This window comes from Anoplophora glabripennis, unplaced genomic scaffold (genome assembly GCF_000390285.2).
Source record: "Anoplophora glabripennis isolate ALB-LARVAE unplaced genomic scaffold, Agla_2.0 scaffold53, whole genome shotgun sequence".
NCBI classification, from domain to species: domain Eukaryota; kingdom Metazoa; phylum Arthropoda; class Insecta; order Coleoptera; family Cerambycidae; genus Anoplophora; species Anoplophora glabripennis.
The window spans coordinates 634,289-662,239 of NW_019416376.1; the positions used below are offsets into that span (position 1 = coordinate 634,289).

The window sequence follows — 27,951 nt, forward strand, 5'->3', positions numbered from 1 at the left end:
GATCCGATGAGGAAAATTTTCAAAAACCTTAGGGCACGTTGAATTAAAATACTAAAATACTCGTATAAAGTTTCAAAACATTGATTATATAAATAAGAATAAATCTATGTTTAGTCAGATTAAAATAAATAATTTGGAATTTACATGTTCCTCGTATATTAAATTGATTTGTTAATGAAATATACAGCTTCTTGAAAGCTTTGCTAATATGATAGTTCCATGATAACCCTTAAAATAAATTGTCAATTAGCCCCGATATATATATAGGGCGGTCTTAAATTGATTTCCGATATTTTAGACTATATCTCAGAAAATAATAAAAGTGTAGATCCCCTAGATCTGGGCGAGGTCTGGAACATTTACAAAATTGCAAACATTTTTAAAAAATAAAAAAAACTATTTTATCTGAGTTTTTACTTATACATCTTGGAACCTATGCACTTGGAAGAATATTGAAGAGGAAAAAAGTTTTAGAATTGAATTTGAAATAGCAAAAAAAAGGCAAAAAAATCAAGTTTTTTGGATAATTTTTAAAACGCAAAATAATTTTTTGAAAAAAATTGTCGAATGTTCAAAATTGTGCACAGCCTCAAATAATCTAGATATCTGAATTATTAAGCGGTCTTTTCTATGTGAAAAAATTTTCAATTATCTAGATACTTTATTTGAGGCTGTGCAAAATTTTGAAAATTCGAAAAATTTTTTTCAAAAAATTATTTTGCGAAAACTGTCGAATCGATTTGAATGAAATTTGATGTGTTTTTTTATTATACTATAAAGTATTTTTTACCAAAATTAGAATGTCCTCGGAGCAATTAAAACATTTAAAAAAAAATTATCCAAAAAACTTGATTTTTTGCCTTTTTTTCATCAATTATTTTACAACAACGGCAATAAATTTAAACATTTTTAACTTACAGTATATTGTGAAAAATTCAATTCTAAAACTTTTTTCCTTTTCAATATTCTTCCAAAATGCATAGGTTCCATGATAAAAGTAAAAAACTCAGATAAAATAGGTATTTTTTAAAATTTATTAAACGTGAGTTGTACTGAAGGAAATCCATAAATTTAAGTACTACTCGTATGCATATGGATCAATTTTGGATAGTTACATAATTTTATTTTAAGAAAAAATATAAATGAGCTACGTTTATGCAAACTGCAATTACCATTACAGTATTACTACTACATTGAAACTGTTTTTAATAATATTGGACCAGCATATATAAAAGTTCTGTGTTATTGTCATTAGCTTAGTTAATGTTGAATTTGTGTTTATCTGGTTGCATAAGAATGTCGAAGTCATAGTTTTAATATTTCATTAATTTCCAACAAATCACCCAACATTAGTATTTTTTAAATTAAAAAAATTGTCTTTGGCTAACGGAATAGGAAATCTTAGAAAGCATCTTATAAAATTGCCATTTTTATTTATTTATTTTTTTATGAATTAAATGTTCTTTATTTTGACAAAATAAAAAGATTCCAAAAATGTAAATTCTATAAATATAATTGATGCTAAATTATCTGGACTAGCAAAATTACAATTGCTTAGTACTAGTAAGAGAGGTTAAAAATTAATTGAAAGCGGTATTTCGTTTTGCATAAATATATATTTTTTGTTATTTTGATGTAGTTCGGCCCAAGTAGTACTCTGTTTTCTTTGGTTTTTACTTACTCAGGTAGATTCAACTTTATGAGAAGTTTTCTGTTTCACATATACTTACATTCTTTATTCGTTTTCTCATAGAAGTGATATTGTTGCTAATATTTGAAAATGAAATAACACAGTTCTGAAAATTTTTTATTTACAGTTTATGTATGTATTTAATTTGTAATATAATTATATTAACTTCTCATTTTAAGGCACGCTATGTGCTTTTGCTTATCTGTGTTAGGAACTTGACTAATTAGTTGCTAATAGAGATCTTCTCAACATTATTCTAATACACCTGATATTGTCGCTTTGAGTTTCTTATTGAATTGCTATTGAACAATTTATCGCACTAAACAAACAATATGACACTATTACGCACTACATAATAACTACTTGTACATTTTATGTAAGAATATATAACTGCAACTGTTGTTGTTACTATATGTATTTTAGTATGCAAATTTTGTCATCGAAAACTTATATGTACCTTTGAAATAGTAAATATCTCTGAAAATATATGGTGGTTTTATTAATACGTTCTCAGCAGTTCTTTTGTTCTCCACAGGAGAAATTAATATATTCGTCTTCCCTTCTATTGCCTGCATTCTTTAACTTCTCTTTTTCCCAAGGGTAAAGTGGGCCGGAAGTTGTTTTTCACGAATCCTTTAAACTCGTCGGCAGGACAACTGTCCTCAGTGCAGTATGATCTTAGTCTCCTAAATGCAGCCAACTGAAACAAAAAGGAAATAAAATAATTACATTATTTTATTAAACTAATAGTTTATTGTATCGATCAATTTTTTTCAATTAAACATTTTTACTTTAAATTTGGTCATACAACTTTCTGGACATCCTCTTGCTGGCTGAACTAGGATGATGCAAAGATTTCTTCAATTCTTACATGGTAGTCTTTGGTGACGATAAATAATTGAAATATTTGACATGTGAAAATATCCGTAAACAGTGGCAACAAACCATCTTATACAACGGACTATATTTTGATTCAATTGTTGCATCTTTGTCTCATTAAATTAAAATTTAACATCGAATTTATGAGGTTTTTTTTTAATTAAAGCCAAGCATAAATATATTTCTTCCCTAGCTCATAAAATTGTGGTTGAAATTAAACTAGGTACTAAATAATTCGAGGGAATCATAGCAATCTCTGGTTTGCGTCAAAATAAACTGATTTCACTTGCTCTGTTCAATTTCTAAATTATCTGTATAAAACCTTGTGTAAATATTCATGTTAAAATTAACAAAGACTATTTATATAAACTCTGTTCACTTCTTCAACAAATAGGTGCCTACCTGATCGTGCGAAATTTCAATTGGTTCCTTAAACACTATCCAGATCACACATTCTGAACAGGGAGGAGTTGTTAGTGATCCCTGATAAGTGTAGTAACCACTGTTCTCAGGGATTAGAAGGGCAGGATTGACAGGCGATGAGATTTTGGCGGTTTGTCCTTTGTACTGGATTTTTGGCAGGTGGGCGACGATTTTGTCCAACTCGGAATTCTTTTTGCCAGCCTAAAATATTATTAAATTAAAATGTGTTTTATTAAAGATTTAACAATTCGGAAATAACGAAAAAATTGAAAAAGACGCTGTATTTTTCCTGTCTCTTTCTGAAGCAAGAAATTAAAAAAATTGAAAAATTGAAGAAAGTCGAAATAAACACACTGAAATAGCACTTTTCCAAGTCTCTTTTACTGGAAACAAACTAATAGAATTATAGAATTTATATATTTAAATTTATGGAACAAAATTGACTTTTATAGTAATTAATAAATTAAAATTATATCAATGTTACTGGGCATGCGCATTAAAGATAATTTCATGTATACAAAGTAGCCTCGCAACAAGATATCATTCGGGAAAAGTTTGGTTGTGATTAAAAGTACGTCTATGATAAACCACTTGAAGAACAAAATTCTCAATAACACACTGGCACAGTACAACACCAAGGAAAACAATAAAAATACTTAGTAGAACTAGAAAATGCCAAGATACGCTAATGATGGCAGCGATAACATATCGAGAAGATCTCACCTGCTTATGAGGCTATTCTTTTCGAGAATGAGCACTAGGAATAACAGGGCTACTGTTAAATTTTTACTTTATTTAAATCACAGACAATATAGCTTATCGCCACAGACTGCGTGTTAAAGGCTGAAAATTGGCAACCCGAAAAGGATGCAGGCTTTTGTCAGTCGGTATCCAGCAATAAACTTTAGCGTGGTAACTCTTCTACTTGGTAATAGGCGGCAAGTCTAGCGGTGGCTTTGTTGCCAAGAATTCCAAATATTAACTGCCAAATAAATTTAATGCGTTCAATTATGTACCTAAAAAGATATTGAACTTATCTTTTGTTTGGAAATCACATTTGTGATAAAATAAATCAAGTTAGAATTAAAACTATGAATTTGCCTAATTAATTATTTATTTTATATCATCTTGGAATGACAGCAATTAAAGCATATTTTCAACTGTATCATCACAATTACTTGTATGTTGAAAATTTGTAAAAATTGTAGGTATTTTAATGTTATTTTATTTTTAGATATTCTCCTTATGTTGTTGTAAAGGTTAGTTATAAAAATCGTTGTTTGTTATATCCGTAAGGATGAATTTTAATTTTTTTAATATTTTTTTTATTTTAAACATATATTCTATGCCAGCAAATTTTGATAGAAATAAAGAAAAAGTCGTACATTTGTATTTCAAGTTTTTCTCTGTCTTTAATTATTAACTCCTTGTAAAAATAAATTAATTTGAAGTTGTTCATTTTTATAGTATCTATGTAAATAATACACCAGGGTCAGATTCGGTCTGTACAATCTCAACTATGACATTTTGTTGCGGGTTGCCTCAATATGTCACACTAAAAGAGTCTATTGTAACCTTCTGTAAATATTACCCCGGTTGTGTTTACATACTAAAATTATGTGCCTACTATGTTGACGATGTAATTTTCGTCGCAACATAAATAATATATTTTAAATTCTTACTGATATAATTAAATTTGAAAAGGACGAAGCTTCAAAATAATATTAAGTTTATTTTTCTGCTAATACAAAAAACTTATTTTTTGTCAATAATTTTCCTTAGCTACCACATACCCTAGCTGATCTGATAAAAATAAATAAATCTTATATACAAAGGTAAGGAATAAGACCATCACTACAGCTAAGACACTAAAACAATCAGTACACCTACCTTTAAGAATACTCCGAGTACACAAAGACCATCTGGGTGTTTAGCAGCTTCCGAAAATGAATGGTATTTCGTCGAATTCCAGTGCACAAAGTGTAGCTGAAAACCATAGAAAATGTAGAATCTAGAAAAATTACAGTTACACCTTTGCGGATTTGACCACTGCAGAAAATATTTTTGACCAAACACGACGGTATTATTATGTACAAAAAATAAATTACATACATATCAGTACTTAGTACAAAAAAGTACCAACCTCGCCAGCAAATGTTTGTCCGTTGATGGTGTGTTCGGAACCTCGGTCGTCGCTTTCCCCCCAATGACAGTGAAATTGTTCTAGTACGTACTTGCCGTCTAAGGGTCCTCCAGTTAAAGCTAAAGTATCAGCAAAACATCAAATTTATTCATAATGACGAATAAGCAGTAGAACAAAATTGATAACACCATTTATGGATGGACAAAAATAACTTTAATTTTTATGAATTTGCACAATTTTCTTGTATGTAAGTTGGAAGCAGAGAATAATGTAAATATTTTTCAAAATTCTATCAGTTTTAGTTATTTGTTTCAAAAATAAATTCTACGTTTGCATTGTTACCTGAACCAGCTCCTTTCACATGAACCTTCCAACAATAACCAGGATTTGTGATAGCTTCAGTATTTTCTGGCACGTATTTCCATTCTAATCTCCTATTGTAATTCAAAGTTTTTAGATCTATGGGATTGATGTCTATGGGGCTTTGACGTTGGCCAGCGGCATCTGGGTAACAATTTGGCCAAGTTTCGGGACCTGAAAAAGACATATTTAAATATGCATTCACTTACACGTGGTGATCCTGGTTTTAATCGTGAAACTTTACCAGGTGACAGAACAATACATTGTAAGCACACAATAGAGTAATAGTGAGGCTATATATGGTCCAAATTTCAAATTTTTTTACCCCTATGTTTTCTTAATATCGGTTTCCAAACTCAGAGGTCTATTTCATTTATTTCGATACCGAAGAATTTTGGAAGTTCTGAGATTATTTTTTATTAAGAAAAAAGTGAAATTTCTATGAAATGCTTATTCTAAACACTTTATTGGTTTGCCGACAGTGTGTACGTGAAACTCTTAAGCGTGTAATAATAATTACTGTAAATAACACTAAGTACATTATAATAACAGTTTATCTAATTTTCTATGATCCGCACAGCGGTTGAGTAATTTATGTAATCATCTGCTAAATCGTACTGGATGATTGCAATTATTTAAGTTATATTGCAATTATCACCGCGTGATGACTATAATCAGTATAATATCGCATGACAAATAAATAAAAGCTTATAACAATGACATGTGTTGCGATTGATATTAGATCTAATTATTATTATCGTCAACAGCATAATAAATTATGAATAAATTTCCAATATTTTTGCTTCTATTAACACTTGTTAGTTACTTGACAACTTCGTAAGCTGTTGCCTTGAACGCACGTATGAACTACATCATAAAGTAACAATTAATATTAAAAAATATTTTAACGTAAAGATTTGTAGAATTACTATAAATATATTTTTATCCATAATCACCTTATAATCGGACATTTATCCACACATATGAAGCGTCTAAAGTGATACTTTATCCACTAGTGAAAGAAAGGAACTTCATTTCACTAATAGAATTATGAAAAATAATAAACCTATTATAAATCAAATTTACTTATTAACATTATAGTAAATAGACATTTAGATTTTTTTGTTTTATCATATTTAACTTCCTTTCCGTTGTAGCATTGTTGCCATCATTTTCGGAACGCATAACATCTGCCGAAGTTTGTGAAGCATTTGCACAAGTTACGGATGTCTCTTCTTGTAAGGAATAACTATATTTTCTATTGCTTTTCCAACAGCATTCATGCAAAATCCTTCTATAATTGTAAATTTTCTTGAAATGCTCGTCTTGGTGTCAGGTACTGATTTCGATGGAAAATTGTTTCTTGAGCTTCTTCAAAAACAGCCACAGGAACACAATTACTTCCTTACTTTCCTAACCTACCACGTTTCATTGAGTACTAGTAAGAAATATCAAGTCGTGCGAATATTTTTTTTATTAAATTCCAATAATTCTGACCCCACAAATATGATTGTAATGTGATTATGGATAAAACGTTGTATTGCATTCGTGTTTTAATTGCCTTTTATCCACTTAAGAATATTAAACGCCCGAACACTTGCGTAGATAAAATGCTACTTAAAACAATTATACAATAAATAACTATTAAACGTTATTATTTAATCTAAATATAATAAATTATTGTTTGCAATATGATGGTTGGAAATATCCCATTGGTAAGAAATATAAACACTTTGGAGAATAGAATTATCAAAAAATAGTCAGAATCATTTCAAAATGAACAGGTCGTTGATATGAATTTGCTACAACTCCATTCCTGAAAAAATATTACATCTGGAGCTAATCTTTCAATTTAGTAAATCATACATATAAATAAAACGTTAGGTATTTGCAAAATTATTTTCTGATTTAATTAAGTATACATCCACATTTTGTCACATTAAAATTTTTTAATGTTAAAGGCCCACCGTTCGTTTTGGTTTGGTATAAAAATATTTTTATGGAAAAATATCTTAGTCTCATATTAAATAAAATGTCGAAGAGCTGTTACCATGTTTGTAATTGACGAAGCTCAGCCTGAAGTTGAATAATAGTTTCCTCACTTTTCATCTCGTATTACAAAAATGCAAATGTATAGTTCAAACATACTGCGTATGTATAAGATTTAGCGAAGGGATAATATGATCATTCTGATAGAACATCCACTTAGATGCAATCGAATAATGATAATAATGAGTGTTGCATAACACACGAGCCAGGACCTAAGCTTTGATTATGTTAATGTAATTAGAATGAGTACGATATTGTAACTAAATCAAATTGATGTCTTCGTGACAATTTCAAACGAAAACAGTTTATGTAATGCCAATTTACATAATGACAGCAAATTCTAGCGGAGAAAATGCGTGTCTATGCTTCTTCTACCTCTTAAATATTCCCGATAGCAGGTAAACAATGTTTTATGCATGAGTGCACTAGATTTGCCTAGAAAAGTATTTATTGGGATGGTAATTGTGCTCGTCTGTTGAATTTCTTGTATTATCATTAAAAAATTACTAAATTGAAACTGACTTTAGTAATTCCGATACCTATATTCCACAAATGTTGTAGATTCTTTTTGTTTAAAAATATGTCTTTGTCTATATACACAATGCAATGAAAAAGTCGTATAAACAGCGAAAAATAAACCTTCCATCCAACATAAGTTTGCAATTTTTTAACAGCTTGCCTTTTCAAACAGTGCGTTGATTATGATTCTAAGTAGAAACAGACGTATATTCAAAACAAAGCTGTTAAAGATTTTCCAGGCTATTTCGAACACATAAAACCGTTTTTATGATCATATTCTTTTATTTGTATGTAAGATTATTCTTGGTAGATAGTTATGAAAAACAAATGTCTTGGAAGATACAAAAATTGCTGACGAAATTTAATAAATCTATCCCCGACTATAAAAAATGGTGACATGTAAATATTTTTGTGAATAATTAAAAATTAAAGTTACACAAGTTTGACGATTTCTTTGAGGTTTCAACACCGTGTATCTAGAATACGAGGCATTTCCGGACACGCGTTTCTATGATGTTTTTTAATTAGTTTATCATATACAGTCCTTTACTAAAGTATTTTAGTTACAATGTTTCAGCAATGCACATATGCAGGAGTGTTGATAAATAGAATAATTTGTCGATTTAAGCTGTTAGTGCGAAGATCACTGCATTGCGCGCGATAAGAATGTACCCCTATAAAATATAGCATGTACGTAATTTATTCTTGTTTACATCAATTGAATTTAATGAATAAATTGAGCGTCTGGAAGTCTAAATCAAACCCGACGATGTAAGTTGATAAAAACAGATTCATAAACGCCATTGAAATGCATTCTTAAGAGATGATTGTTTGATGTTTCCGTTATATCTTCCAATGTCCTTCCAATGTTTTACTTTGGAGTGGCACATACCCTCAAGAGTGACGCACCTGTACTATTCATTTGTCGTTTAAAAATGCGCATCGAAAATGGGGATTAGTGAAGATAGCTTCAACTTTCCTAATGCGGCCAATAAAAAAAAGGTGTATGAAATTACATATCTGACATGTTGGCAATATAATTTCCAATTGTTAAACGATTGGTCCAACAATCCTCTCATTTGCTAGATGTTTTGGGTCGCCCAAACAAAATTGGGGTATCAAATCAGATTTTGTGCAGAGACCCAGCTAAATATACTGATTTTAACACCAATCAATGTAAAAATGTCAATATGACAGATTTTCAGTTTGACCAAAAATAATTTGTTGTATAAATATTAACCTATTCAATTAGTATGATCAATGTGACATTTTCTTTATCTGTATTTTATAACTTTTAATTAATCTCAAAGCCAATTTTATAGATTTCATAAAGTTTGTTGAGTACAGACAACGAACAAGTGAATGACAGGTTGCCGCTGATTTATAGATCTGTTAGGAAGTATTTATAGGTGATTGAAAATAACCATTCTAATTTTAATATTTTTATTGGAACTTGAAATGGTGCCAAGAGTATTTGTTTTGTCGAAGTACCGTTTCTTAACCTTATTATCTAAATTCAACTGAGAAAAGTGTAATGCTACTTAAAAATAAAGTTACTAAAAAAAAATTAGTACAGCAGTTGTAAGAAGTTTATATCTCTAGTTTCATAATTTGACAGAAAATTGCTAAAAGAAGACAGAAACACGGAACTTCCACACAATCAATCTTAATAAATAATATGTGAAGAATTCGAATTTGACCTTAGATTACTTCCGGAACAATTTTATTTTAGAAAACGTCCATGAATATTTCCAAGAAAAAAGGGTACCCAATATCTACATAAAAATATACAAATTTATGTATGTGGACCTGTTGAAAACTATGGTGGCTTTTCTCTGCGGTTTATGGTTTGGAAAAAAAAAACAAAGAGTAGTACCGTTATATCATAGACATACACCACACAACCAGGATGTACGACTAAATCTCTCTGGATACCGAATCTGATGTAAAGAATGCAAATTATGTAGTTTCGAATTGATCCTGGAATAGTAAAATGATTGAATTTATTTGCAAGTTTCAGTGGCAGTTTCTATGGTTGGGCAATTTCCGTGTCACATTTTCTTCCAAAGACATCAGTCTGTCAGACACAGACTATTTCTATATTAAATGAAATATAAAAATCTCAAATTTTTAAATTTATTAGAAAAGTTCTCTCTAGCATTCAGTAAATTTGTAAAGTACTTTAAGATAATAGTTTAGTTTGCAATTGAGATTAAGTCCTCTGGCCGGTATTTATATCACTATGTGCACGGTTTGGTGTCATTGGCTGGTGTGCTTTAACTTTCACTGCAAAAGAAAAAAACGACTTGGATAGTTTTATCGAAAATAGTGAACTGTAATGCATAAGAACCGAACATGACCTTTTTTTAATGCTACGGAATTTAGAATTACAACGATGCCGTACCAACACGATAGAGGCCACGCGGTATTGGTCACGCGTGCTCACAGCATCGCAATTAGATTTGCAACCTCAACCAATAACTATTTTTTTCAGCCCGACAGAAAACCACAGCGCGTGCCTTGCCTGAAAGAAGCTACTTTTCAGTATATTTCTCTATAAAATCAATTCTATAACCAAACTAGTTATTATTAAAATTAATATACAGGGTATAAGAAGTTTGACTGTCATTACTTCAGCATGAGATAGAGTAATCGTAAATGAACATATTACAGCGGTGAGCGGTGTAAGATTAACAGTTTTCAAAATACAGCGAGTATTAATATTGGAGAGTTTCGTCACAACGTGACAACAGCGCTGAACCTGCTGATGCACACCACGTGTACACGCGGCAGAATTGTCCTACGGAAAAAATGTAAACATTGTAAAACATTTAGTAAATTTCCAGACAATTGTTTTCCAGTTTTTAAATAAATAAAATAAAATGTATCGATTTTGTAGTACGAAGATAGTGTTGTGCTTAAATTTTAGCTCGAATTTTAATGATTATAATTGAAAGAATCCTATATTTTTTGTATAATATGTATTTGTGACTACCTACTTTTACATATATGGAATAATTGTATCAGGTGTTTTATTTCATCAATCATTATTAATGAATATGGGATTTCTTTTGGATTAAAGTTTCCTAGAAAAAATTATACTCGCAATTAAAAGTTTCTTAGTAAACCCAGTTATATTTTAAAAAATACCTCAGGCGATGTCATGTCAGATATAAATGTTTTTATAGAAGCTATAAATTTAGTTTCTAGTTTTTTATATCTATTTTTACGTATGTATTTAAAAGATCTCCATTAGTATTTGTTCTAGAAGTTTGTGTTTCTTTTGAACTACTAACGGATATGCTGGCGGTTCAGGTCAGTTTTATGTACAGATATTGCTCAGGATTATAATAAAATCGGTGTAAAAAATGTATTGTATTATTAATCGGAAATATTGATGTTCAAACAGCTAATTATTATAAAGAATTTTTTTCAAAATTTTTTAAGAAAGTTGCGATAAATACTGTGTTCACAAAGATCTACGCTTCTTCAAAAGATGGGAAATAAGATAAACAATTATACAACGAGGATCAAAACTATAATAAACATTTGTATTTTTCGTCAAACTAATCTTTATAAAAATGTTCGCTTGTCTTGAAACTTTGAAAAAAGTTTTATAATTCCAAAAATTTGTACAGGGCGTTCAAAAAATTGGAAAACCCAGAACAATTTATAGAATAAAATGGCCTTATTTTTTGGAATACAAAAAATGTTGTTAAGAGAATTATTGGTTTTCCTCCTTGCGATCTTTTCTTTAATGACGGTATTCTCTAAAAATCATAAAGCAGAATCAGCAAAAACACTTTTAGTTTTCTATAATTTTGTGTCCATTAGACGACAAGCACATCCGTTACCTAACGTAATCAGTTAAAAATATTATCGTAAATCAATTTTCTTGCCACAGGCGTAAAACTCTTAAATTAAATTACGTTGGTTTTTCTGTTTAATATTTAATTGCTACACCGATTGTTTGTCGGTTTTATGGTCAACCTTGCGTGTATACAACAAAGTTGTATATTAACTAGACTTATGCGTTACATTGTCAAGAAAAATGTAGTTTTATCATCAAACAATAGAACAACATAAAAAGTAACTTGTTCATAGTGTACAAAAATCATTTACAATTAATTAGGTATGTTTTTTTTAGGAAAATATTCGATTTCCCATTTTTATTTTATTTCCATGGGTTTGAAAACATTGTGTTAATGAGCTATATTGTCACTCATTAAGTTATTCTTACCTTGCATACATGGTATTTTTTATAAAAGTTTACTTAAGAATTAGCCATTTTTAACCTAACGTGGTTGTTTCGACTGTAGTTATCTAAGACTAATTTGGCGTAAGTCTGCAACAGCACCCCTGCCTGCAGTTAATGAGCTATTTTGTGTCAAGTATAGAGTTTGGACAAGACGAATACACAGTCTAAATGATCTGATTATTCAACAACCGTATGCAAGCGTTCCATTTTAGAAACGCATTTTCAAAGCTTTTTTTGAGATTTTCTGTTAAATAAATGAAATGATACTTTGAGGAAGTATTATCCTTGTTAAAAATGTAAGCTTAAGGTAACTTACCATTAATTTGACTGTACCCCCACTCTAAAGCCATTCTGAAAAATAAAGCAAAAATATTAATTTAAATATACTACAAAATTTAGGTTAGGTTGCGCTAAGCTACTCTAGAATTTATAAATTTTAATGCCAATAACATTTTGCTTTTAATATTAAGAATCTTATCTTCTTATTGAAATAATTATCTAAAGCTGTAATTGTACTTTCAAAAGTATTGAAACAGAAATCTGTAAGAGTGAGGATAACCATTTTTAGCACGCTTTTAAGCTTGAGGAAGAACAGAAAACAACGTGATCGGAATATAAAGTTTTGTCGCCGACAACTACGAGCCTATTATGCCATTTTAAGAAACCGCTAAGAGATTTTGTATGGTTCATTTTTGGAACAGTTTGGCATGCATTTCTATTAGCTTTGGTACTACTACCGAATAAATTATGAGTCTATTCTTTTCGTAATAAACTTGATTGATATGAATCATCAAACGAGGTATATAAAAAGATATGTTGTTGTAGAGCGATTATTGTTTTAATTCTAGAAAACTGGAATTTTTGGCAGAAAAGAAAAGATCGTCAAAATGAGTTGTTAACATTAAGCCAGTCGCACACCGAAAGCTATGCTGTGTCAGAAAAACAAGTTGTGCGGTTTGTCATAAAAATGCATAGTATAGTCCCGTCAATGACAATTTTCCCGTATAATTTTGCCAAACAGCAACGATTTTCATGAAAATTTGGATTTTTTTTGTATTTTTGGAACAAATTGTCTTTTCTTCAAAATAACTCAAAAACTATTAATGATACGCAAAATTTGGTAGACTACAAAATTGTAGGTTTTGCTTTATTGAAAATTTTGTTTTTTTTTTCTGTAGGATAAAAATTAAGTAAGATATGGCTGTTTAAAGTTTGCATATGTTCGTAAATAGCAACTTGTTCAAGCCCTTTCAGCTCAAACCCTTATAACAATAAGGGCCGAAAGAAAATTTAACTTATTTGAGCTTATAGCTCTTGAAAAAACCTACAGATTGGTTTTTTGAAGGGCTTGAAGGGCTAAAAACTAAGCGAGTTATGGGTAGAAAACCAATCACATATTTTTGCAGATATCAGAACACGTATATTGAAGTATTGATAAATACACATTACAGCTATATCTTAGGCAAAGACGTATTTTCATCTATTCACACAAAATTTTTGTTATAAAAATAAAAAAATTATAATCCATATAAAAATAAAATTCTTATTTTCTCTATTTTAATTCAAATTTTAATCAGTAGGGTTTTTTTAAGGTTTGATAAAATAAATACATTACATTTTAAATAATATATTTTGAACTAAAAAAAATTAACTGTAATTTGGGGTGGTTTTTATAAGGGTTATAACTTATAAATAAATAATAAAAAATTAAAACAGTAAAGAAATCTTAATTTAATATCACCATATGATTAAATTATTCCAAGATGCTGAATAATATTTTTCAACATTATTTTTTAATGATTACTGTCATAGGGAATGCTTTTTAGGGATTGGCAATTTTCAGTTCATCATAATTACTTATTTAAAGATGATTTTAACCTATTACACGCTCGAATCTATAATTATTTTCGAATAGGGGTAGTTTTTACCCCTAAAAAATAAAAAGCAAACCCCGGTACAGGGTCAACTTTGCAGTAGGTAGAACCTAAATCCAAATTTTGGTGCAAATCGGCGCTGTTTGGGAAAATTATAAAGTAACGCTGTATTTTACCTTCAATGACTGGGACTGAGTATCTCACTATTTTCTGAAATGTTTTAAACTCACAATATTACAAAACACATACTACATTTTTGTGATTGGAATGAACAAAAAGTGACATTTACAAACTGTCTTTTTTTTGCACAACAGAGAGCTCGTAGTATGTCGTGATTCATGACAGTAAATCTATACGATTAAGCTCTTTCAACGTGACTTAGTTTCATATCAAATGAAAATGTTGCTAAAAACTGTTTCGTTGAAAAGATTTCGGAAAACATGTTTCTAATTGATAAAAAAATATTTCATAACCACCATACAAATTTATTAAAATAATATTAATTTTCAAGACACAATTTAACATTTAAGATCATTATGTTGAAATAATATTTTTCTTCATATGCAATGTCTTAAATTAACTTTATAGACCATAACTTTACTTATAAATTTTGTATTGGAAACACAATTTAATAACATTCGTAGATTTGCTTCGAGTATCTACCTACTTTGTAACATCGATGATGCTTTTTAACAATCAGTAGACAATGAAAATATTACTGTTGCCAACTCTATAAAAGAATTATGTTGTGGGAATGAAATAACATTTATTTTCAGAATACATTAAATCACTATAATTATTAATGTATGCATTGTTTGATAAACTTCAATATATTAATATATTAACAGGCCTACAAAACTCAATTAGACCAACTACTCACAAACCTGTGGTGCGTAAAACAACGCTATAGGACAGTATTATCATTTTTATTGCAATAGAGACTTATCGATTATTGTTATTGCATATACATTTTACAATACTGTAATCTGGTATACTCCACTTTATAGTGGTAACAATGATTCATTTTTTCGAGTACATAATACTTACAAAAATATTTAAATTAGAAACGTGTAAACAAATAAATGTGTATATATTTATAAAATATGATTAAATTGTTATTAGAGGTATATGAATTTCGCTTTCTTGTAACTTCCTTCAAAGTGAATTTCATGGATAGTTCAAAATAATGATATCATATCCGAGTATGACAAATAAGCAGACAAATCCGAAATCAATTACGTTCAATTTGAAGTAGAAATGAAGAATATGAAATTTTATTTAAATAGTAAAATAGTACAGAGAATTATATACTCATTTATCTACAATTTTATTATTTTCTTTATCATTACACTAACAATAAAAATTACCATCTATTGGTAACATTAAACAGAATAGAATGTATTTAATTATTTATTTTACCAAGAACAATCATATTACTTCTATAATCTTCAATAAATATCATCTTATGATGGATCTAACAAATTAGGCTGAGTCATAAAATGGCCTCAACTGGAAATTCCAACATTTTGACAGGTACAAAGGTCTATAGAGAGAAAAGAATAATTCTAGGAATTACCAGATATCCTTCTAGTAAATGCCAATCAAGAGAAGCAGGTAGAGAAGCAAATCCTTAATTTAGCAAATATTAACGGTACTAAACCAAATTGTAGTTCCTAGTACAAAGTACATGTTCAGTTTATGACGTATTATACCCGTGATAGTATGAAACTGAAAAATGCAATAATAACAGAAAAGATTAAACTATATCGATAGCTTGTCGTAAACAAAACTTCATCTATTATCTCTGGCAACCAGGAGGAATATTTTTATTTCCACGGGCTATAACGGAACAGAAGATTAGAAAAAGAGGCAATGATTTGGCAGATTCTAGTTTCTAACAAAGTGTTAGGAGTGTTAATCAGAAAATGATAGCAAACAACGGAATCATATTATTCTTCAGCAATTATGTTACAGTTTTTTGTGCCATCGGTTTTACATTGTAAGCAAAGTTGACTTAATGTTATTTATTCTATAACCGGTACACAAACAACTTCTTGAGTAAAAACGCTTTTATTAAATTTCACACACGTAATAAAAATACCGCTATACTCATGTACCAGTGGGATGCTCTTCTCTAAGTCCGTATTTGTCTTGTTCAAACAATTTTGAAAAATAAATAAATATTTCTTAACCAGTACTATCCATATCCATTGTATTTGCAACTACAAGGTAAAATACGATGAGATGAATCTCTTGTCAAGTTAAACTGTAAAGGCCAACTTTTATTTATAAGATCCTGTATGTACCTGATAATTAATTACATATTATCTTTAACGTTCCAAGTATCGGATCATTTAGCTTTTATCTGTGTATAAAATATAGTCATTGGAAGTAAATTGTGGACTTATTTTACTTGTTAAAGATACAGTTTCACTTTTTATGGAAGCGTCCTTATATCTCTCTCATTTGAAATTGAAACATTTTCATATTTTACCACGAAATAATTACCTGCAATGCGGTTATTCTTTTATAACTAACTTTTTTTAAAAAACATGGAGATATCTTTATTTGAAGATAATGTTCCATTCCAATTTTAGCATCCTCAGAAAACTCTCTCTACTAAATTTGAATAAAACATCTTTAAAAGTGGTCGGGATATGGGTATCCAAAAAATATATTGTTGGAATCTCTGCTTCTAAGAATTCCACATTTACTAAAATTATTCTCAACACAAAATACATTGTAAAAGGCTAACAAAGTACATTTCAAATCATTTCATACCTCTGTTTTCCTGTAAGAAAACGTAGATTTATCAAAACCTGGCTTGAAATGCCCACTGTGTACATTTTCTCTGTTATAAACGTAACATAAATTATTCAGGCTACAATTAAAGTAATTCTAAAACGATTTAGATTGCAGTTAAAACACTGTGTCCAGTAGGAATTTGGCTAAGTGCCTTGATTTTGTGGTTAATTCCATGAAAAATAGCTGTTATTATTATGCGCCGCCATTAAACTGTCTCTTGAGTATTTTTCCAGAGTAATTTTGGCATTTGGCATCATTTAACAAATAACTGAATTGCATGGCACCGGAGAAAAAAATATTATTCAATATGGGGTAAAATAGTTATTTTATTAAAACTCACTACACTGCATGGTGGTTGAAAAGTTCACAAACAGTTTGTATGAAAGGTCCCTATGAACATTATGAGAAAAGCTTCGTCTGCGAGATACAGGGAACTTACAGATGTTAATAACATGGAGGTTCTCGTATTTCAAACAAGACCGGTCAATGTCACGTTACTTAAGAAAAGATGCTTACAAATACAAAAAATAATTGATTTCATGTGATGGTGATAAAACAAGTCATATATTATATATTTTTCCGCTTGATATAAAATAATATGCATTCATTCTTTTTTAGTTCACCAAGCGGATCAGCCAAAAGTTGTTTTTATGAAACTTTGTTAGCCTAGTTAACAAACTGAAAGACAGACAAATACAAAATACAGAATAATACAAAAAAATTGTTTTCGATGGAAGAGGAAATAGGAATAGAGAAAACGGTATTGACTGTTGATGTTGAGACCATCACTTGCCACCTTTTCACATTTGAAACAGAATAAACAAAAGCATTATTAAAATTAAAATTTGTCAACAGTCCTTCCTTTAACTCATCAGAAAAACCAAAATGGATATTTGTGGACTGATTCATCAGTTTAATTAGAAACTATTTAAGTTTATCATCAGTCATAATGTGATTGTATTTTTACTCTTTATTTGCCTACTTTTTCAATGTAGAATTTTTTACTAAGGAAAAATAACCCTTCAAAAATAACAATTCTTTTGCCGCATGGGCATCTTCAATTTTATTTTTTTCACGTATTGTAAAATACTCAAAAAACAAAATAAGTTTTATGACCTACAAAATAGTAATATAATTCGGACACCTTAACATAGATGGAATGAAGGTAAAATAAGTATTGCCACATACTTTTTAAATTTACAATTTTCAATAAAAATATTTAATTCGTTATTTATCAAAATCGATGGCATCGCAATGTAAGTAGAAATTGACAATCATTTTTAAAAAAGTCGTATATTTATAAATTATGAAAAATATTTTTTTTATAAAGAACGAGTTGTTTTATATGTACGCTGTTTACTGAATTTTATACTAGTTCTAATTTTATGCAGAGAATTTAAAAAATAAATTTGTGTAAGGGATTAAAAATTGGCAAGCCACATTTTCAACTTGTAACATGAAGTAATGTCGTAAAAAAATTATAAATAAGTTATATCGCGCCTTTCCAATGATATAAAAAGAAATTGACCTAAAGCTGTTTTGGAAATGTAAATTTTCAAAAATTTTAAAATCTTAGCACTTTTTGAACTGAAATATCTCCTAAAATGCTATCAAGAAAGCTCACCTGACTTAGAAAGTGCAGAGAACCGACACGGAAACCAAAGCTCTCACAACAGGTTCTAGACCGGTGTCAAATAAGCTGCTGACCGATCGACTGACACAAAATTCTTCTATTCGTATCACCAGTGGACTCTATGGAAGTCCGTTGTCTATCGTCCGTCGAGAATCCCCCACTAGACCGCTTTCCTCATTGCGGACGATAGCAATCGTGGGTGAATAAAATAGTAAAAGCTCCCGATTTGTTTATTTTTTTCTCAATCGGACCGTTCGGTGTGCGCTATTAGTAGCTCTTGGCAAGTAAGTGAGACCCGTCTACAGACGTGATTGAGCTCTTCGACAACTTGCCTCTCACGAAATGCTACTATTTAATTTACCTACAATTGTGTCGCTATATAATTCCATCCCAGTTGTCATGCAAATTCTAATCACTTTCCTAAGAAATTAGTATTTGACTACACCAAAAGGATTCGAGTATGCAGAAGCTGTAATCTAACATTAAAAAAAAAAATCAGGAAAACACATAAGCTGCAAAATGGAATAAAAACATTCCTTTTTGCACTATCCTAAGGCACATTTTCTTTTAATTTTAATATTCATAAAATAATTCTGTAATACATTGACTGTCTAGTCTGGACTGATTTAAGTTTGTGGCACCATCTTGATTTGTCCAACACGTGCAAATGAAATTGTTTTGCTAGAATCACAATTATCTGTCAGCAAAATGAACATGTGGATGTATTTCTTGAGGGAAAAAGAACTAATAGTCATTGATAATTTTTTATTTGCATATTTCATAACTTTCTGCTAAATCTAAAGAAGTTCAATTACTTTTTAGCTTTTTTCGCAAATTGCAAATTAAAATCTAGGTTATATTGTACTTATGAGAGGAACAAAGTTATAGAAATTTGTTAATCTGGATGATGAGGTCACTTGACAAATATCTGCCAAATGCAGTACGGTTTGGATGGTGCATATCGAAAAATATTCGAAAGCAAGTGCCAAATGTTCGCTAAAGCTACACAAACTGCGCCCTGTTTGGACTACTCAACGAGTCACTGTTATTCGGTATGTAATGATTTGATTTTTTTTAAGGGGGATAAATAGGAACACAACAAACAGAATGGATCTGTCCCAATGTATGAACACCGCTGTCGACACTACAAACAAGAGTTTGACTTATTCACGATTGATAAGTAGATTCATGTTTAAAATTTAGAAATATTCAAAGAGATGTTTGTCATTGTGGACAAGACAAGTTTATTATATATTTTTCGCACATCAAATAGTGTAGATTAACATTTTTTATATATACATTACTTATATTTTTGACGGTAAGTTATAACAAAGAAATAGAGAGTACCTTTTTGTAGAGGAAATGAAGGTCTATCATATGAATTTGAAAATTTCGACAAGCAAAAAAATTTGGGCAAATATTAGTCGACAACCCCCCCAATTGAGACGCCCCTGATCAAAATTTTTGAAAAATTTTATGATGATCTATTTCGACTCTTAGTGAGCGTTCATGGTGTCAAAATTCATAATTTTCCTTCAACCCATTTCGGAAATATTTTTAAAAAATGAATTTTTTGAGGCCCCATTAGGGAGGCATTTCTCGATCAATGTTTATATGAAAAAATATTCTTATTTTTGGAAATAGAATCAAGTGGTAAATTATTGGACACTAATTATGAGACACCCTGTATAATATATTTGAAGATGGACAATTTTCCTATAAATATTGCATACAATTTGTCTGGCCAAGAATATACTTAAAAGCGTTTTAAAATTAGACAATATAATGACTTGACAACTCTCACGTAGTCCCGAACAAGAATAAGAACCTCAGATAAGTGTGTTATGTTGTACACTTCCTAGAAGGTTTTTGTGCGAGTTTATTCACCCAGATCATTAAAAATCATGCATATTTTTGAGTTGACGTAATAGGAAAAACAATAAAATTGAAATCATATTTTATTAATTTTTAAATTGTTTTTAATAACTTCACTAATCTTAACACCCATAACAATCGCCCATCAACAACTCCCAAAATAGATGATGGATTCGTTATAGAATTCCGTAATTTGTCTTCAGGTACATACAAAAACAAAAACTGTTTGCCCTGCCAAGAATGTAATTTCTGGCACATTTGTTTTCCATTTTCTTGAGGCTGCACATATATTCTTCTATCTCGATTGTTATATTTGTTTAAATTGATATGAGTCATACCTTGGCACTGCAACAAGAATATTTTTCGAATAGTTGCATGTTTTAATAAATCTAGGATTTAAGATAATTTCATACAAAACTTAATACCTACAGACATTCAACCATGATTTATTAAGAATAAGAAATAGAGAATTGCATTGATCTACGTTATATATATTGGCTTTATTTAACATAATTGATGTCATCACAAGTTGAACAGCAATTGAAATTGTCTATTTTCGAAAAGGTTAATACTGATATGATTTGAAACAACTTTTCTAGAGAACAATGCTTTTAATCACAAAATCAGTAAATGTTAATGACGTATAATATATTTTTAATAATGGTCACATTTTTACGATGTGCCTAATGACTATTTATTATTGAAAAGAAATGTTCTATTTAATTAGGAACCGTATGGATTCTAATAATAGAACTTCATGAATTGTCTATTCTTATTTTCAATTCGATTTATGAGAAATAATAAATATGTTCAATACAAACATTGCATTAGATGATTATAATTATTATACAGTGGAAATAAAAAGTCTGGAATCAATAGATGTTTATACGATTGAAAATATGTTTGTGTGAAGCTGATATGCAAATCTTCGGTCAAACTGATGCATTTTTAATTGTAGCAGTTAGGAATTTTCAAGTAATTTTACAATAGACCTTTTTAGTACTGACGTCACGCCAAATAATAGTCAACCCTATAGCACACAATGTCATGAAGAATTTCTCAATATTTTTACTAGATCGATTTTCGACCTTATGTACTTTGGACATAAATGCCAAAAAAATGGCTTCTCTGTCATGATTTTAAATATAGCGGTATTCTGGCAATATTAAAAATATGTAAGAAGTTTCAAACGCCAAGTGACAAACTAATAGAACTATAGAATTTATATATTTAAAATTATATACAGTGTGTCCCGTTTTTCAGGTTAACATCACTGGAAATGTAAGAAGGCTGTGGACTTTCCGCAAGCCAATTTTTTTAAAAATAGTACCCTGAAAGGCGGTTATATTCTACTAATCATTTTATTGATGTCACAAAAGCCTGGCCTACTACGATATATTAAATGAGATTAAAAAGATAATATTACCAGGCTATTCAACACCCATTAAAATACCCATATACCAAATTTGAACGACAAATGTCTGTTGAGTGTTCTTTTACGTGGTGCCAAACTTCGAAAAATCAAAATCTAAAAATTATAATAAGCAGGTCAAAGATTGCCATGAAAGTGAAAACAAATACCAATCGGACAAAGAAAGAGTACAGGCAGTATAAATTTAATATTTTTAATTATATTAATTTATTATTATTAATTAATTATAAAAATAATAACTTACAAAAAATGTAATGAATAATAAGTTGTTAAACAAAAAAATTGCAAACCGTTAATCTAAACTAACTTTTAGTTTTCTCCACCAAACCTCCTCACAAACATTTTTCCAATTCTCTTCTTAAATTTAAAAATAATATACATACTGCACAAGCTTGTCTTATGCAATTCATTAGATCATCCAAATTCCTTGGTCTGTTTTTATAAACTTTATATTTTGTAAAACCCCAAAAGTTAATTATATTCATTACCTACATTTTTTGTACGTTAATTATTATTTTTACTATGGCCGCAATTAAAAGTGTCTGTATTTTTTCTTTGTCCGATTGGTACTTATTTTCACTTTCATGGCAATCTTTGACCTGCTTATTATATTTAGCTGTCTGATTTTTCAAAGTTTGGCACCACATAAAAAAACACTCAATAGACATTTGTCTCGCAACAGGATATCGTACAGGGAATGTTTGGTTATGGTTAAGAGTACGTCTATAATAAACCACTTGAAGAAAAAAACACTCGATAAACACACTGACACAGTACATCATCAAGAAAAACAATAACAATACTTACAATAGTAGAACTAAAGAGAAAATACGCTAATGATGACAGCGATAACATATCAACAAGAATTCACCTGCGTATGAGGCTATAATTTCCGAGCATGAGCATTAGGCTAATGTTAAATTTTTACTTTATTTAAATTTAATATAAAATTTAAATATTCTTTTAAATCGTTTTTTGTAAGTTTTAAGCATATCAGTGTATCTATTTTATGAAACATGTGTTGGTTGTTCTTACATACTTCCAAATCCTTGCAAAAATAAATTAATTAGATGTTGTTCATTTTTATAATATCTATGTAAATAGTACACAAGGGTTAGATTCGGTCTGTACAATTTTAACTGTGACAATTTGTTGCGGGTTGCCTAAATATGTGATGTTACACTAAAAGAGTCTATTAATTTCATTAATGTGAATAGAACATACACCTTGCAATTTTTTCCAATTTAACATGTTAGTTAGAATTGCTTATATAAGATGCAAGATCAACTCCTCTAAGAAGGTAAACAAATTTGAGATATTAAAAATATTGGCCTTCTATACCTATTAGTGTCATAGCTTAATCTTTTCTCAATATTACAATTTTGCTATAAAATATACCACTGCTTTATCAACCTTATGGAAATAAAGCCTATTTATACATGTTGGGATGCTTCGATTAAACCCACAGCAACCTTCCAGGAATCAAGGACCCTGTACCTACGGATTAGTGCTTGTTGTCCTGTGTGGAACTAAGAATAGTTAGTTAGAATCGTAAGCGCTAAGGATACAGACGTGTCCCCATAAAGATTACACATCCATAGATCTTTACATTTATTGTACAACACATATATTTAATATGGAGACATTTTGCATTAGCTAGTACGCGAATAACCACTAAATAAAGTTTAATAGACTAAATGCCTATTATTTGCAACAATACATATAGTCATCGACGTTTCATTGTTTTATTACATCTTTAAGACTTTATAGTTATAGTTTCCATAAAGTCCTGAAGATGTTGCAATAAAACAACGAAACATCGACGATTATAAGAACTGGTTTTATTTCCAGTAATATAGAATCAAATTTTCAATAATTCTGATTTAGTTTCCAAATAATCTTCAATTGTATCGAATATCTGTGATAGTTGTTACACCTATAAAATTCATAATATTAAGGCCGCACCTTCCCTCTTCTCACTTCTCTCTTGCATAATATACATAGTAGGATAGTAGGAAGCACGATCTTCAGTCAATACGAACTTCCCTGACCCCAACCGCTTGGCGAGCGGGTCAAGTTCGTCATAGTAGGGCAAGGCCAAAATCACCCGGAGGTAGTTTACCTTGATGTTTGTTATTTACATCCCTCGAGAGACTTCGTTGCTGCCGAATGAACTCCTACTCAGTTATTGTCTATTTCGATGTTTTATGAAGCTGTTAGCACCTCGCTTAGTGGCCTATAAGCTCAAGCTTACTGTCCTGAAACACGTGAAGTGGCACAAGTAGGTATATGCGAACTATAACAGATGGCATGTAACGACAATATTATTTAGTAAAACGTCTTCAATTTAAGTGCCAGTAAAGGATTCCAAATAGTTAATTGTCTGCAATAATAGAGGTTTTAAGAGAATTTCCTGAATTAATTCACGAAGGAACTGATGAATTTATGCATGCGTTTTGGACAGTCCAATTTTTTATTGTAATTAAGTTCACTTTTGAATATTATTTGTTTCGTACTAGCTTTAAGGTATTTATGTACTATTTACTGTACCTTCCACTTGTTTTACGACATGAATAAGATCGAGAATGATAAGGAAAAAAATTACAACCAGTTTTATTTACAATCTCTCACGTCATCAATAGAGTGACGACAATCTTGTGTATTGCACGTAACAATTCGAGGTTAAAAAATGTATTTTTTTTTACTGTGAAAAGCTGCCATAAATCTAACCCTTTTCGACTGTCTTATATGACACAATTTGTTTCAATTAACTTGCTGTTGATATTAAGAAAGTATTTTGTTTCTATTTGTCGATCCACATGTTTTGTAGAAAATTTGTTAACTAGGTTTTTCTATAATTATTATTCTAGTAAAAGAAAACATGTAAGGAATATGTCTAAAATGTCTTTTACAGTGAGGTACGTTTGTTAGCAACTCTTCTGGCATATTTTTGACATTCACCATCAATGAAAATCATGTCAACTTTTTCGTTGTTTGTGAACATTTTTTAATTTTTAGCAACCACTTACTAGTTTGTTTATAATGCAAGAAACAGCTTTTGACAGAAACTAATATACAGGATGGGGCTAAAATTACTTTTTAAACACCTCCTTAAAATATATGCACATCATTATGAAACACCCTGTATAAACAGACTTGTGACAGCAGTTTCAGCAATATTGATTAAGTCATGACTAGTTACAATTTCAGTAATTTTTTATTTTCCGAATTTTGAAAAAAATGTTCTTCAAGTGCAAAACAGACCTTAGAAAGTTCCTATTCAGGTCATCTAAACAGATTTTTACTGTCGTTTTTCGTTTGCCTGTTATGGGCCCGAGACGCGAACTTTAGAACACCCTGTACATCTGTGTGTATGAAGTTATTTCTTCCTTTAATCTTCTAACAGAGGAATAGACTATGGATTCACCTTGAATGACAAGTGATTCGAAGTTTCATACTTTGTGCACACTGTCGAAAAAAAATTAATAAAAATATTTAAATTTGTGCCTATTATTACGTCTGGCATTGGAAAAAGTTCACGGTGACTTGTGCCCTTTACAGTTTCTTTTTATATTGCAAGGCAAAATAAACAATTTACTACAACTACGCACTTTTTGTAGAACTGACAACGCTCAAGACCCATTTCGAGTGATACGCTCCAATGGATCAGCGTCGTTTTATCCGATTTCTTCTATAATTAAATCGTTGGATTTTAATCCGATGAAATTTGTGTACAATAGGACTGGTAATTTAATAAGGTGACAAAAACGAAACAATGAACAATCGGTAAGGAGGCCAGTTCAAGGTGTTCATTATTCACACTAGGGCGCTATTTGAAAGAAAAGTGCTATTTCCTCATCTATAAGAGCAAGGTCTAAATGGCCGGGTGGCGGTATTAATTTGGTAATGATTGAATCTTGCGGGTTACCGAATTTGGGTATACAGGGTACTTTATTCAGCAGAACCTCCCTACCCTTGATTTAAAAAAAAATCTGATAGTTTGTTGATTATCTATTCTGTTTGGAAGAAAAATATATTCTTGTTATTTTCCCAGTGTGTTCTGTTTCGAATTATTTATTTATTTATAGGATAATGCGGTAAATCAACAAAAAATGCTGTATTTTTATATTACATTTTATTTTGTTTTGGGAAAATGACAAAAATTATTTTTTTCTTCCAAACGGTTGTTCTATTTGTATAATCAAATATCTTCGCAGATATTATTTCTTCATTTTTGTGAGTTGTAAGTTCTATCTTGTGTTTTATTACCTGCAAGAATTGGTTTTTGCATAAAAAACGACTAATACCTACTTCTAAAAATCTACGAGATGTTAGAGTTACATGTTATTTAAAACACATTGGATATAGGAGGGTGGGGCCCATAAATAAACTTTGCAGTCCGACAGCTCTGTTTGTAGACCATTAACACACATTTGTGACATAAATAGTAACAAAGTAAATATTTGATGCTAATGAATTAATAGAAATGAACTACAGAAAGGACTTGCAGAAGTTAAACTCAAAAAGCGTCCTATTTATTTAAGAACATATTTTCGATAGAATAAATACTATTATTTCTGTTGTCTTGGAAAACTCCATCATTGTTAGGAAATAGGTAAATCTATTGCACCCTTGTTCTCATTTTCGCTGCATTAAAAAGAAAAAACTGGAAAATGAAATGCTCTTTTTTTGAATATTCTTATCCCTGAATATTTCGAAAATGATCAGTTTATCTACTTCCGCTTTATGTCAGAATGAAGGCATTCCTGTCTCACGTATGGAAACATCGTCAAAATAAATTTTAAAATGGTTTGTTTTTCACAAATTAAACTTAAAACCAAATCTTATAATACAACGCCTAGGATCATACCAGTTAGTTTTATGAATATTAATTTATTATTGACGGGAAACGAACTTCCATATTCATGTGCAGTGTGCACAGTCAGCAAACATTTGCAATATTTTATAAATGCAAATGCATGCTCCATTTTTGTGCTACTGTATAAAGTAAACAATTAAACTTATATAAATAAACATATTTGCATCACAATCCTTATGCGATACGTCATCAAAGCACATGGCCTTCAACGGAATTTCAGAAAACAGTCGGAAAACCTATTCTAAAATTATTGCTTCTGTCATCTTCAACTACCATGTACATAGGAAGTTCAAACCGATATATCACAGTAAACTTGAATATCAAAATTTTATTTAAATATAAGAGATGTAAACAAAGTATATTTCCATTGAGACCAAGATTAAATCAGGGAAAATGCCCTCCTAAAGGTATGTATAGTAATTATTGTAATTAATTCTTTATTGCTACTATTTACGCCTCTTTCATTTATTAAAAATGCTGATCTCACATTTCCGTCAACAACTAGATATTTATAAAGCGAGTTCTTTAATTTCATGAAAACTTAGAATAAAAAGGAACGAATCTTCAATACAACTAAAAAATATAAGCAGTAGATAATAAATTCAAGTGACATCAAGAAAAGCTCTATGAATTTTGATTTTGATAAGATTCCTATGTAATTTTTGAATATTTTTCAGTGAGTCTTTGTTCCAGTTCTTAACTTTAATTTATCTGATTTATGTCTTTTGTATTTCAATTCATTTCTGTACAGTATAGAAAAAGCCTTTATTTTTGTATCGCCCCAAACAGTTTTGAAACCACTGACATACTTAACACTTACGCTTCCTTCCTGATCCTCATTCTGCTTTTACAGCACCACATTTCCCCAAGAATCAGACACCCAGAATTCCAACAGTGTAGGAAGACGTATAACACTGTTACACAACACTTCAGTCACAACTACTGAACAATTAATCCAAATACATTGCCCATCGTCCCATTCCGACATTGAAACCAACTGTGGTACCGGTACCTGTAAAGTAATGAATTAACGTGAGTACCATTAAACTTAAGGCAAACGATAGTGGAAGAATCGTGAGACTATTCGCTTAAAAATGAAAAAAACTTGTTGCGGCAGACTCGAGATGAAAGG

General features: G+C 30.1%; 1 protein-coding gene across 2 annotated transcripts; it reads right to left on the minus strand.

The window, feature by feature from the left end:
* Positions 1–1,478: 1,478 nt before the first annotated feature.
* LOC108905554 (carbonic anhydrase) lies at positions 1,479–27,813 on the minus strand. 2 transcript variants are annotated; one of them, XM_018708492.1, is made up of 7 exons: positions 27,640–27,813; positions 12,638–12,672; positions 5,478–5,669; positions 5,136–5,254; positions 4,883–4,978; positions 2,972–3,193; positions 1,479–2,390 (listed from the first exon to the last, which is right to left on the minus strand). In XM_018708492.1, exons 1-7 carry the CDS (start codon positions 27,678–27,680, stop codon positions 2,253–2,255), a joined length of 843 nt encoding a protein of 280 aa, XP_018564008.1. In that variant the 5' UTR covers positions 27,681–27,813; the 3' UTR covers positions 1,479–2,252. The 2 variants fall into 2 exon arrangements, with proteins under 2 accessions (XP_018564008.1, XP_018564009.1); XM_018708493.2 differs by lacking the exon at positions 27,640–27,813 and adding an exon at positions 18,625–18,798 and having other exon boundaries at positions 1,771–2,390.
* Positions 27,814–27,951: the final 138 nt, after the last annotated feature.